This window comes from Chiloscyllium plagiosum, unplaced genomic scaffold (genome assembly GCF_037043375.1).
Source record: "Chiloscyllium plagiosum isolate Xiang-an unplaced genomic scaffold, Cpla_swu_hap1 HiC_scaffold_39, whole genome shotgun sequence".
NCBI lineage: Eukaryota > Metazoa > Chordata > Chondrichthyes > Orectolobiformes > Hemiscylliidae > Chiloscyllium > Chiloscyllium plagiosum.
In genome coordinates this window covers 11056554-11070731 of record NW_028270177.1, presented here as the reverse complement: position 1 = coordinate 11070731, position 14178 = coordinate 11056554, and the positions used below count along the sequence as shown (strand labels likewise).

The 14178-nt window shown below is 41.6% G+C and overlaps 1 protein-coding gene across 2 annotated transcripts in view; it reads right to left on the bottom strand.

Moving 5' to 3' along the window:
• Positions 1–7846, bottom strand: part of st8sia2 (ST8 alpha-N-acetyl-neuraminide alpha-2,8-sialyltransferase 2) — a 42634-nt gene extending 34788 nt beyond the window's left edge. Inside the window, exon 1 of one of the 2 annotated variants that reach the window (XM_043677224.2) lies at positions 6962–7846. In XM_043677224.2, the coding sequence (XP_043533159.1) occupies positions 6962–7059 (98 nt within the window). In that variant the 5' untranslated portion in view covers positions 7060–7846. The remainder of the gene's footprint in view (positions 1–6961) is intronic. The other variant, XM_043677223.2, reaches the window with a different exon arrangement.
• Positions 7847–14178: the final 6332 nt, after the last annotated feature.

The window sequence follows — 14178 nt, the reverse complement described above, 5'->3', positions numbered from 1 at the left end:
TCGGAGACAAAAGGTTAATGTTCGTAAAGATGACCGTGAAATAACTGGGATTGCCATAAAATCCACTTGTTCATGAATGTGCTGTAAGGAAGGAAATGTATCATTCCAACCTTTCACTGAATCTTCATGGGATGTGGGTATGGCTGCCTTTACTACCCATTCCTAATTGCCCTTTAGAAGTTGGTGGTGAGCTACCTTCTTGAACCATTGCACTTAGTTGGATATAGGGACACCACAGAATTTTGACCCAGTAATAGATATTTCCAAATCAGGATGGTAAGCAGCTTGCAGGTGAACTTGCAATTGTTCTGTGATAAAGTGCTTATTTCTCTCTGTGTTTTATATATCCAAAGGTGCCCTTTTACACACTTAAACATTTTCCTCCTACTATCTGCGGCATTTTTCCATTGATTAATCACCACCAGTGGTGTTCCTATGTATTGGCTACCATTGGCTTTTTAGATGGTAGAGCATACAAGTTTGGAAACTGCTGTTGAAGAACCACTGGTGATTCATTGCAATGCACCTTATAAGTGGTGCACACTACTGCCACTGCATTGGCAGTGGAGGGATTAAATGTTTAATGTGTTAAATGGGATGCATCAATCAAGTCAGCTGCTTACCTGGATGGTGTCAAGCTTATTAGGCCAAAATGTGGTGTCAGAATCATAAATAGTACACTCTTAACTGCCAATAGCCTGGAAAGTCATTGAGTTGTACTGAGAAAGCTGACTGATCATCACTTTCTCCAGTCCAAAATGTGTACGTTAGGTTGACTGGCCATGCAAAATTGCCCACAGTATCCATGGATGAGTAGGTTAGGTGGATTGGCCATGCTAAATTGCCCATAGTGTCCAGGGATGTGTGGGTTAGGTGGATTAGCCATGGGAAACACGGGGTTATGAGGATAGGGTAGGGGGTGGGTCTGGGTGGGATGCTCTTCAGAGAGTCAGTGTGGACTTGATGAACCAAATGGCCTGTTTCTGCACTGTAGAGATTCTATGATTCTATGGGCAATTAGGAATAGACAATAGATACTGACCTTACTAACAACATCCACATCCAGTCAATGAATAAAAGAAAGCCATCCCACAACATATTCCTATTTTCTGTTCAATCAAAACTTCAAAGATTTCCAATATAAAGAATAATTAAAACTTTTGATGGGATTCTGCTTTTTAGTGTTACTTTTTGAAAACTTTTTGTGTTAAATTTAGCTATTCTTTAAAATTTGCCACGTGATATTAATGTAAAACATACTGACACAGATCTTGTTCAAATTCCTCCATCTATTATTTTTATTGTAGGTTACTTCCTCAGTTAAAACAATGCAGATCAGGAGGCCCAGGTTCAAGTCCCATCTGCTATTGAGGGGTTTAATAATATGTCTGACCAGGTTGGTTAGAGGAACATTTCGAGAACAATCATGGATTTACTTTACTTGCCTTGTTAGTAATATTCCTCAAGTATTGTAGCAACTGACCATGTTATAAATGAAGGCCCCTTTAAGAATGAATCAGAACATGCTCCAGAAATAACAGAGTAGCTGAGGCTCATTGAAGCACATATTTAAGGAGTGGTTTTCTCCAATTCCATTGTAATTTGGTCCTCTCTCTCATGTTTGTTGTGAGATACTCACTGTGCTGTTTTGAAGGGTGCTCCAGGATTCTGTTGCAGTAATAGTGAAGGAGTGGCAATACAGGTTCAAGACAGGATGGTGCGTGGCTTGAAGGGGCACTTGTAGGTGGTGACATTCCCAAGTATTAACTGCCCTTGTCCTTAACAATCCTAAGCTGATCTCTAACCTAGTCTGTATACCAACATCCTAGGTTGTTAGTACTGAAGGCATTCCATGGTAATAACCCTTTGTATAACAGCAGCAATGGGATAAGGCTGTGGCAGCTGCTGGAAGGGCAATCCAGGTTTCAGGCCAGTGATTTGTGGGTGGGACAGATTCTCTGATGGGAGTCATGAACAGAGGTTGACCCATCCGTACATGTCCTCGATTATAAACAGATTAACTGTTGGGTGGATCACCTATTTGCAGATGAGTAAATTGTAGCCTGGAGGGAGGAGGCCTTTAATTAGTTCTTATGAGGTTGAAATTAATAGAGAAGTAAGATCTCTTCCTCTGTCCCATTTCCATTTAGTCCCTCCCTCTCTCTCCTTTACCTTTCATAGTCTGCATTGCCCTTAACAAAGTCAGAAGTCTGACAACACTAGGTTATAGGCCAACAGGTTTATTTGAAATCACAAGCTTTCAGAGTGCTGTGATTTCAAATAAACCTGCTGCTGGACTCTAATCTGGACTTCTGACTTTGTCCACCCCAGTCCAACACTAGTGCCCTCACATCATTGGCCTTAACAGGCTTTGGATGTAAAATTATTCAACTGGAAATGCTAGCAGTTTACAGGTGGTGATTAATCAATGGAAAAAAGCTATGTGTGATGATGGGAGGAAAATGTTCAATTGTGTGCAAGAGCACCACTGGATATATTAAAAAGAAAGAGATAAGTAAGACTTCTATCATTGAACTACCTGGGAAGGGCTCTTACGGTGCAGTGTTAGCATACCTACATCTATCTAGGCAGCCCTGGGTTCAATTCCCTGGAGGTGTGTAGTAACATTTCTGAACAGATTGATTAGAAGATATCTAGACCTACTTGCGAGTTGTGGCGTGGGGTCTTGCTGTGAGTGACTCCATGTCATGTTAATAACTGTATAAATAATTTAATAACAGTATTAAAACATACTCACAAACTAACAATCTTTCTAGCAAACATTAAGGGTTTTCCTCCTAATTTTGCCCAACCAAATGCTGGAATGTTTAGTACACCTACAGATTAGGTTCGGTCTAGGTTATGACCTGCCAGAGCTCAGCCTATATTTGGTAGGGGTTTAGCTGTTGGTCAGCTGATGCTGAGTTTTTTGGAGATTCTAGATTCTAATTGTTCTGGGGTAGATGGTCAGCAACAAGAAAGGGCAGTCAATGTTACACATGAAGAGAAGAAATTGATAGAATTAATAGGCAGCAATAATTTTCACATATCCTCTTCACTCATTAGGAGTAATCTCTCAGAGCACTTTCTAATAAAGAGTGATAGAGTCAAGGCATATATAAGGAGACATTTCAAGAGGGGACCGATTAATGCAAAAGTGTTTTGAAAGATGATGCACCTATAAAATTTGGGCACGGGCCCCCACCAACTGTTAGACAGCAGTGACTTTTTTTTTCAATGCAAGTGGACTTTATTATTGCCAGAAACAAGATGGTAGAGTTGGCACAAGTGCCAGTTAAGAATTCCATTTAAAATTGTTAACTGTGTTACAGACTGAAACCTCTATTCTTTTGGAGGGTCTTACTGTCTCCAATCTTGGCCAAGTATTGCTGCAGTGTTGCACCAATAACAGTCAAGTGTGGCAGGTGTCTGCACGTGAGACTGTCAGTACTACAGTCAATGTCTCCACACTTCGGATTCACAAATCTTTAGGCTATGTGTAGAAATGGTCAAGGTGGGTTAAAAGTCCTCATTGCTCATCTTGTTCAATGAGGGGCACCAGATGCCATTATCCAGGGTGTACAGTATGCCTGATGAATGAGTCTGAATCAGAGCAGGTGCCTTTGATTCACCCGAAAGAAATTAGGTGTTTAAAGGTATACTGTCCCCTCAGTGCACATACTGTTTTCCTGCTATTTCCAACAAAAAAGGGAGTGAATATGTGCCCATCTCCCCTCTCTGTCACACTATCAACAGCTGGGACACCATGTTCTCTGGGTCCTGTGACTTCCAAAGTCTCAACCCTTAGCAAGTACTAACATGCCGACGCAATGCTGCCAACTCAGGGATCGGAAGGCTTTATTTGAATGCAATTTTGCCGACACTCTAATGCCAAAGAACAATGTTTTCACAAACCTGTTTCTTTTTTTTGGTTCTCCAGCTGCACATTAACCTTTGGTGTTTCGATGCAATAGGATGTTGTTCATGTTACTTCATAACTCCAGCTGGAGCTTTTTAACCTATTAAAGTCTAGCAATGAAAGGGACTCTAGTGGTGCTGTGGTAGTGTCCAGACCTCTGAGTCAGAAGACCTGGAGTTCAAGTCCCACCTGTTCCAGAGGTGTATAATGACATCTCTCAGCAGGTTTACCTAGAGATGCTGTGAACTGCACTTCAACTGATATTCAAGCTCAAATCAGCAGTGAGCAGGGGTTAACCATGTGACAAACACAAATGACTGCAGATGTTGACAATCTGGAAGAAGGAACAAGAAAAATATGCTGGAAGGGCTCTTGTGGCACTGTGGTAATGTCCTTATCTCTGAGCTTGGAGGGTGGGTTCAATTCCCACTTGCTCCAGAGGTGTCGAGTAACATTCTTGAGCAATTTAATTAAAAATACCTGTAATAAAACCAATTTTCTTTTTGATAGGAATTACTTAGCAGGTTACGGTCATGTCTGTGGAGTGAGAATCTGAGTAAATGTTTCAGGTCAATAACCTCTCATCAGGATTTGTGAGCATAGGTCATCACCCTGAAATATTATCATTGGTTCTGGTTCTTTCATCCATTCTGTGGTTCAGCACCACATTCAGACTGCACATGCACCAAATGTACCAGTGGATGAGTGGACAAGTTAAACTTTACCAGATTAACCTCAGTGACAGTAAATTACCTGAAATCAGACATATTAAAGCTATCAGAATGCAAGGAATCAAGACAGGTGAGAAGATGAAATCCAGGCTGATTGGCTGTGCCCAGCTGTTTCATGGCATAGACTTTCTCGGTACATGGCAGAAGAACTGTGCCCTGTGCCTGGTTCCTGTTAAGAAATTTCTGAAGGGTTTGTTCCATAATTAGTTAGTTGGCAATCCCTGTGAGACAGAACTGAACATCGCTTGGCCTGTAACACTCCTCAGGTAGGGAAGTGTCCCCAGTATCACTGGGGTAGGAAGGAAAATACTGAGCAAATGGTATGATCCTAAACTGGGAAAGGGGATTTTAAGAATACTGAGAGGCAGCAGGGCAGTGTAATTCTAAAAGAAATTATATAGCACCTTTCACAACCTTGAGCCATCCTAAAGTGCTTCACAACCTAGTGAGTAATTTTTAAAATGCTATTGCTGAGACAATGTAGGGAACTCAGCAGCCAATCTATGCACAGCAAGATCCCACAAACAGCAATATAATCATAGCCAGATCACCGTGATTTAATCATGTTAGTTGAAGGATTAAAAAGACTCAAAGAATATGTAGAAGCAGGCCATTCAGCTCATCGAGTTCACATCGACCCTCCAAGGAGCATTCCATCCAGACTCCCCCCATAACACTGGATCTGCCATGGCTAACCCACCTAGTCTGCACATCCCTGGAGACTATGGTCAATTTAGCATGGCCAATCCACCATTTAGACTGTGGGAGGAAAGCATTGTACCCGGAGGAAACCCATGCAGCCATGGGGAGAATATGCAAACTTCATACAAAAAGTCAGCCGATGGTGGAATTGAATCTGTGTCCGTAGCACTGTGAGACAGCAGTGCTAACCACTAAGCTACTACACCGCCCAACTCATAGGCAGCTGGGATCTCTGAAAGCCAAGAGTTTCAAACATGGACAATGTAGGGACTGAATACTTAGTGGAAGAAATGGGGATTGATCAGTAATCCACAAGACCATAAGATATAGGAGCAGAATTAGGCCATTAGTCCAGGATGAAACAGGAAATACAGGCTTGAGATGTACAACTAGGGAAAATAATTCGGAGAGATTGAATTAAGATTGTGGAGCCTTTCATAAAGGAGAGAAGGCAAAGTATTAAATCAACATGGAGAAGAAACGAAGAATGCTAAGGTCAGACATAATCTTCTCGAAGAGATTTTCAGAGGTGAATCCTCCCCAAGTGCCCAGGAAAACGGAAACTGGAACGATCTCCCCTGGCGCTCCACTTTTCACAATGAGATCAAAAAGTCTCTCATACATCCCTAATAGTAATTTTAAAAAAATAGATAGAATTGGAAAATGAGATGAAGTGTAATTGTTTTCATGAAAATCAGAGACACTGTCTCCTGCCTCTGATTTCATGTCCCCTGTAATGTGTGAGATGGTTACTCAGTGCAGATTACAATGAAAATGTAGACAGACTGTCACATTGAACAGTTTGCTTTCATGTTTAAGTGACACAAATGTTGTATCAAATGATGATGGTGAACTGCCATGGGAAGGCACTGAAAACAGGGTGAATTACTAATGCCAGAGATATAGAAAGATAGAACACAAATACACGCACGGACAACAGTAGACAGGAGTAGGGAACAGAATAAACAAATAAGCCTAGAAGAGAGAGGTACAGAGACTGAGAGGCAGACCGGAAAAAAGAGGGGTGTGAAAGACAGAGAGACATACAAAAGAGCAAGAGACTGAGACAAAGTCAGAGATCAGGGACGGATCCAGATATGAAAAGAAAACAGATGGTAGTCAATGAAAGATAATTTTATTGGGAGTGATGAGAGATTGAAACAAGGAGAACCAAAAGGGAGGAAAAAGGAGGGAGGGGAATGAAGAAATCACAGACAAAGAGAATGGTGGCAAGATACAAGGAAGGGACAGAGAAGGAAGGGACAACATTCCTAAAGGAGAAACGGTCAACTAACCCAGTGTCTGTCTGGGACAGGGGCACATTCGCACTCTGTCGCAGAATCAATTCACTTTCCATCTGATTCAAACGAGTAACAGGGGAGGAATAATACAAAGAGCAGCCAGGAACCCGCAGCCTGCCTCTCGATTGGGAAATCATTAACTAAAGTAACACAAGGCAGCAGCGTTTAAAAGCGTTCACAAAAGAATTGTGAAACACCCCCGCGCCCCTTTATATCCATCTCTCCATCTATAAACAAATCCTAGAAAGGTCAAACTGACACCTCGGCCGAGAAAAGCACATCGCGAGTAAATAGAGGAACACGTTTACCCGAATTCCATCTCCACTTTGGAAATATCAGCCAGGATAAGAAGGATTGCGAGGATAGTGAGCAGCCCGAACAACCAGCCGCTGAATTCCAGGCGCATTCTGTGTCACTTTGTGATGGTTACAAAAGAGAGACTTTTGGAAGTGGGCGCAGGGAGCTGGTGACTGTCGACACTGGCCTCTCCAACAACAAGTTGCGTTGCTGATCCTGGACGGGGTGCCTGCGCGGTTTCCCTGGATAGGTTTGGGCTCTGTGTCTGTGTGTGAGTCTCCCATTCAAACCCAGCTCAACGCACTCTGCAATCCAACTGCCCAATTCCCGATTGCGTCTCCTCTCCTCCTCCTCCTCCTCCCCCCTGCGTTTCCAAGGTTTCCCGAGTCTGGAGGGACTCTCCCAGTTCACGTTCATTAGCAGAGGTTAGAGGGATTGGAAAGACGAGGGGTGACTGGTGTGTCACCTACAACATGAGGAACGGCTGCACTTAATGTGCAAACCTGCCTTCTCCCAGTTCACCCATTTCAGTTTGACAACCCTGCCGCCCAACCTTTATAAGAAAATTCAAAATCAGTGTGGGGCTTTCTAACCAGGTATTTCTGGTTTACCGCCTATTTCCAACCCAGTCAAATTATTGACAACTTTAAAGTCATAAGGCTATTGTCCGGGACTGGGCACGAAATTCCATTTTCTAAATTAATCCACTTGATGCTAAAACCAGTAAAAAAAATTAACAAATAAAATTTGCTCCGTATAATCACATGGGCAGTTTCAATTTATTTTTAGGGGTTAAAGAGGATTTTTCGCGGTATATTTTTCCGACTGTTGTTCCCCTTTTTTTAATTCACTCGTGGGACATGGGTGTCACTGGCTGGGTCGGCATTTACTGCCCCTGTCCCTAGTTGCCCCGTGAGAACGTGGGGTTGAGCTGCCTTCTTGAACCGCTGCAGTCCCACCTGCTGTAGGTAAACCCACAATGCTACTGGGGAGGGAGTTCCTGGATTTTGACTCAGTGACACTGAAGGAATGCTGATCCAGTTCCCAATCAGGCTTGGAGGGGAACTTGTAGGTGTCCGGGTTCCCATGTCTTCATCCTTCTAGATGATAATGGTCATGGGCTTGGAAGATGCTGCTGAAGGAACCTTTTATGTACTACTGTAGATGGTACACACTGCTACAACTGTGCATTAGTGCTGTAGGAAGTACATATTTAATGTGGTATATAAAGTGCCAATCTGGTTCGTCCTGGGTGTGTGAGTTTATTGATTAGTTTTGAGGTTTCACTCAATCAGGAATGAGAAGAGTATTCCACCACACTCCTCGCTTGTGCCTTGTCAATAGTTAACAGGCAATGGGGAATTAGGGAGTATATCATTAACTTGCATGTTGCTTTAACTTCTTGGAGGCACTGACAGCCAGTAACGGTTATGTACTATCAAGTAAATGCAAACTTTCCACAGGGCAGGCAATTAAATTGTTGTTTCTTGTAAGTAAGACTTCTATCTCTAGCAAGACATATCTGGGAGCAACCAGCTGACAGTGTCTTAGAAGGAACTGGTGCCTATTCGGTCCATCAGACTATCAGAAAAAGGAGCAGCAGCAGGCAGTAGGAGCAGTTTAATGAGCAGTCCCACTGTTAACCAGTACATAACTAGTACCCTTCCCTGAGCTACCAACCTGAAAGGTGATCATCTTTGCTGTGAGGAGGCAAGACGTGCACTCTCCTCCAAAATACAAAGAAGCATTTTCAGGGTGTGTTCATGCAGGTAAGGTTGGCAGGTATCTCTTCGAAAAGGCACCGCTGCATCTGCTTGTCTTCCATGCATGAACATCTCTTCCTTCTTTGAATGCAGGAATACCATTAAAATCAGGAAACAGAATAATTCTCATCCTGCTCACTTTGATTGTCTCAGGCAGAATAGAAGATAGCAATAAAAACATTAACATTCAGCAACCAAAAATAATTGTAATTAACAAAACAATGAGGAAAACAACTCAACATGTCTACCCTAATTTAAAAAAAAATCTTTTTGTTTCTCAAGGAATCTTGCAAGATTAGACCTTATCTGTAAAATACACTCTGTTATTGAGATACAGGATAAAGTGCAATGTAAATCTAATCAATTCTTCCTTTTAAGTAATTATTGTCAAAATCAGGGGTTAGATTGATCCAGCACCTCTGTCAAGGTAATGTGCAATGCAGTTATAATACAAAATACTTACATACTGATAACATGGGACTGCAACACCTACTCTGTACATTTGCACTGTCTTGTCAATTTAGATTTGAGCTGAGCAGCTTGCAGGAGCTAAGGGACAGGAGGCTGAGTGGCCAACTGCACAACATTAATTTGCTGAAAAGCAGCAACCAAATTGAATTAAATATCCTCACTGCTATTACATTTTCAGAGTCACTTGGGTTTTATTTTCCCCTTAATGTAATATCCCTGAACAACAATAATATGAAAGAGTGGAACTTATGACTCCAATAGAAAAAAATCAAATGGACCAGACTTTAGTTTTTAAAACTTTTACAACAACAATCATATCAATGTCAACAAAAATCCAACGTGGTTTAACAGGCACATGGTATTCAATAAAAACCATAAATTACACTTTAAACAGTTGATACAACAAAGATAAGACTCTCAGACATCTTAAGCAGCATTCTTGGCACCATGTGTGGTCCCAACGTCTCTCACAACTGTCTTCCTCTGATGGATTACTGTCCCTCTTCACATGCAGGATCTGTTTCAATTAGCCAAACCTTCACGGATATCTACCTTGGGTTTCTGTCTCATAGAACCTCCAGCATGGAAACAGGTCCTTCAGTCCAACCAGTCCATGCCAACCACAATCCCAAACTTAACTAGACCCACTTGCCTACACCTGGCCGATATTCTCCAAACAATTCTTATTCAAGTGTCTTTTAAACATTGTAACTGTCCCCATATTCACCACTTTCTCTGAAAGTTCATTCCACAAACAAAACATTCTCAGTGTAATAAAATTGCCCCCATGTCTTATTTCAAATCTTTCTCCTCTCACCTTAACAATATGCCGCCTAGTCTTGAAATCCCCACCCTAGGGAAAAGACACCAGCCAATCATCTTGCCTATATCCTTCATCATTTTATAAACCTCTGTAAGTTCATCTCTCAACTTCCTATGCTTCAGTGAAAATAGTCCCAGCCTATTCAGCCTCTCCTTACAACTCAAACCCTCCATTCTTGGTAACATCCTGGTAAATCTCTTTTGAACCCTCTCCAGCTTAATAATATCCTTCCTATAACAGAACGCCAAGAACTGGACTCCAGAAGAGGTCTCACCAATGTCCCATACAACCTCAACATAACATCCCAACTCCTATATTCAAAGCAACAAAAGCAAGCATGCTAAATGCCTTCTTAACCACCGTATCTATATATGATGCAAATTTCAAAGAATTATATACTTGAACCCCTAAGTCTCTAGGTTCTTTAACACTACCCAAGTTCGTACTTTCAATTGAATAAGCCCTGCCCTTATTTGTTTTACCAAAATACGATACCTCACATTTATCCAAATTAAACTCCATCTGCCACTCTTTAGTCCATTGACCCAAATGATCAAGGTCTAGTTATAATCTTAGATGACCTTCTTCACTGCCCACTATACCACCAGGCTTGCTGTCATCCACAAGTTACTAACCATCTCAGTTAGGGAGATGCCCAAATAAAGGCTCTGAACTAATTTCTTTGTACCCTCCTTTTCCCTCCTTGTGCCCTCAAAGATGCTAAAGAATAAAAATGGCATTTTCCATTTGAGGCAGAGCATAGAGGGAGATTTCAGAATATATGCAAAACATCCTAAGCCCTCCAAAACATACTTTTACATAGTACCTTTGCACTAAAATGTCCCAGAGGTGCAATATAATATTGAGTTGCAAGCGAAAATTAAGTAGGAAATCAATTCTCCATATTGTGCATGAGAAGAGGATCAGACTGTTTTGAAAAGGTAGGTGATGATTCCTTTGGAGTGATGTCCTCAATTAGTATTTGACAGCTTGCTCTTTGTAACAGATGCGTAATCAGGCTGTTGTTAAGTGACAGACAGGAGTGCCTGTAAGGAGACTAAGTTAGCTTTGAGCTGCATACATTATTGAAATGATTGACACTGAAGTTATTTATCGCTTTCCTTTATTTTCCAAATTTTTACAGTGCTCTCTGCGAATTACTAGCTTGTGTTGGGTGGCAAGAACACAGGGCATGTAAGTGCATGTTCTTCAAGTACAATGCCAAACAGTGAACATCAAGAGACAATGCGGCCATGGAGGTCATCATACATGACCCCAACCCTCCCCATATTGAAGGGATTGAGAAATCACGTCAATGGTCACAGAATTCTATAACATTTCTCTTTGCCTGCAATGGAGAAGCAATTTTCATTTTTCTGTTGCCTGGTGTCAATTTGTCCATTGCTTCAATTTAAAGTAAACTGAATTCCCAAGCTGTGTTGTCCATAAAGTGCGCTATTGGTTTTGTACTTGAATTAGCTGACTTCAGTCTGGGTCAGGAGGTGGACCTGCTACAGTTGACCAGAGCATCATCTGTCGGAAAGTGTGGTGCTGGAAAAGCACAGCACGTCAGGCAGCATCCGAGGAGCATAAGAATCGATGTTTTGGGCATAGTTAAATTATGATAGTGAAGTTAGTGCATCTTAAAACTCTGACAATGACCGTTGTTGAAGTATACTTGTGCAGAGGAATTGGATGAGAATGGAGACTTAATCCTGATGCTCATCACAGCTGAATAGCCTGCCAACATTTACACTCTGTGTTGAGGTACTTGACTATCTATGGAATATCAGTCCAGGACAGAAGGACAGAAAACTGCAGAGAGGAATATTAATGATATTGACTCCATGCTGAAATAAGAGAATAAAGAATGAGCTTGTGCAAACAAAAAACCCTGTTATCTACTACATTACAAGATAGGAGGTAGTCCCAGTAGCAACAAGTACCTTTAAGAAAGCCCGTGTTCATTAATTGAAATTAGACTTCTCTTTTTAAAGCAAATTATATTGGAGATTATTGGTTCTTAGTCATGTTAGTGCTTTTTAATTAACCACCTACTTATCACATATTAATTACATTGGTATTGTAAGCACCTCACTTGGCTGGTGGCATTGCTTTAAGTCTCTGAAAAGTGCAGGAAGAGATAAAATGCTTTCTCGCAATATTGAAAATGAATAGTTCCAGTTTGCTGGTGGGAAGCATATACTGAACTTGTTGAGATCCACTGTTACATCAGAGTGGAAACAACAGATAACATTTAAACCCCTCAGGAGTGTTTGACTATTGCTAAGGCAACCAATGCAATTACCCCAGTCAAAGGTTTACCTCAAAGAGATGGAGCATCCCTCCTGGATCCCTTTCGAAATGAGCAAGTTCACAACCTTATTACTGAAGGGATGATTCACCTTCACAGCATTTTCAAAACTGCGATATTTATTAAAGCTTTATGTTGAGGATGACATGAATAAATGAACATCAATTATTTGTAGTTGTGAATCATAAGATTCAGTTAAAGGAGCACGGAATATTTTCTCCATTGGCTGGGTATCTGAAGAAGGTGATTCAGCCCTTTGATCAGATCCTTGCAGAATACTGTACCAGCCCTACCACTGTTATCTGGATGCTTTTAAGCTGAGTCCTTGCTCAGCCTCTTAGCAAGTGGTTCCCGCGATTGATTGTCCGATGTGTAAAACAATTACGTCCTGACACCTGTCTTAAAACTTCCCTTCAAAATTCTGAAATGAATTTAGAGGCACAGTTCAGTTCTCACGTCTCCATCGTCACCTTGCTCCGCAACTGATTTGAAGGTGATTGGCAGATACTGTCAGGGATGCCAGTGGATGGCTTGAGTGGAAAATGGAAACGGTGCTAAGAAGCGGAAACTGGGGCTAAGGTACATTGGTAGGACTGTATAAAAGAAGTTTAGCTCATTTAAGTCATGCTGTATCTAGAACCATAGAATCTCTACAGCGTGAAAGTTGGCAATTCAGCCCATTGAGTCCATGCTGACCCTTTGAAGAGCATTCCATGTAGATCCATCCCCTACCCTATCCCTATAACCCCACATTTCCCATGGCTAACCTACTAGCCTGTACATCCCTGGTCAGTAAGGGCAATTTAGCATGGCCAATGTAGCTAACCTGCATATCTTTGGACTGTCGGTGGAAACTGGAGCACATGGTGAAAACCCACACAGACACAGGGAGAACATGCAAACTCCACACAGACAGTCGCCCAAGGGTGGAATCAAACCCAGGTTCCTGGTGCTGTGAGGCTGCAGTGCTAACCACTGAGCTACAGTGCTGCACCCAATCTGGGTGCTAATAATGACAGATTACAAGAAAGAAGTTTTACTCTGAAACAAACACAAAAGTGCTGGAGAAACTCAGCTGATTTGGCAGCATCTGAGGAGAGAGAAACAGAGTTAATGTTAAGTCCAATATGACTCTTCTTCAGAACCAGTTCTGAAGAAGAATTGTAAAGGGATCAAAACATCAAGACTGTTTTGCTGTCTACAACTGCTCCCAGACCTGCTGAATTTCATCAGGATTTTCTGATTGCTATCATCAACAATATTTTGTTTTTATTGAAGGAATTTTACTCTGTAGTTCCCTTTACTGTATCTGACTTGATGAGACAATGTATAGTGTGATGATGCTGCCCTTTAACAAGGTTATTTTGCCATTGTCTTTTTTTCCCCGAGAGGGGTCGTAAAGGCAGAGGTTCCGATGTGTCTGGAAATATCTTCTTGTAAAGGCTTTTAGGTTGTTTTTAAAACACTTGTACAACAAAAGGCGAGTCACCAATTCTCCCAGTTCAGGGTTTTTTCTAGTTTGGTTTTAGCAAGCAGTCTGTTTGACCCTGTTGGTCACGGAAAGCTGCTGGGGGAGAAGGTTCCCTGGTTCAACAAGAGGTTTTCTAGCTGACTCTCTCTCTCCCTCTCCACAATCTCTCTCCTGTAAGAACCTATGTTTGAATTTACCTTTTTGCCAAGGTGTGTGTTATGGATGTTGCAGGAAATTGGAACAGGTCTTTGTTAAGTTGCGTGTTCATGTTGGCTGGGCTTTCAAATAGTTATGCTATTCTAAATTTGGTTTTCTTTTGTACGTGTAAATACATTCTGTTTTGTTTAAAACCAAGTGGTTTGACCAGCTACATCGCTCCTTACATT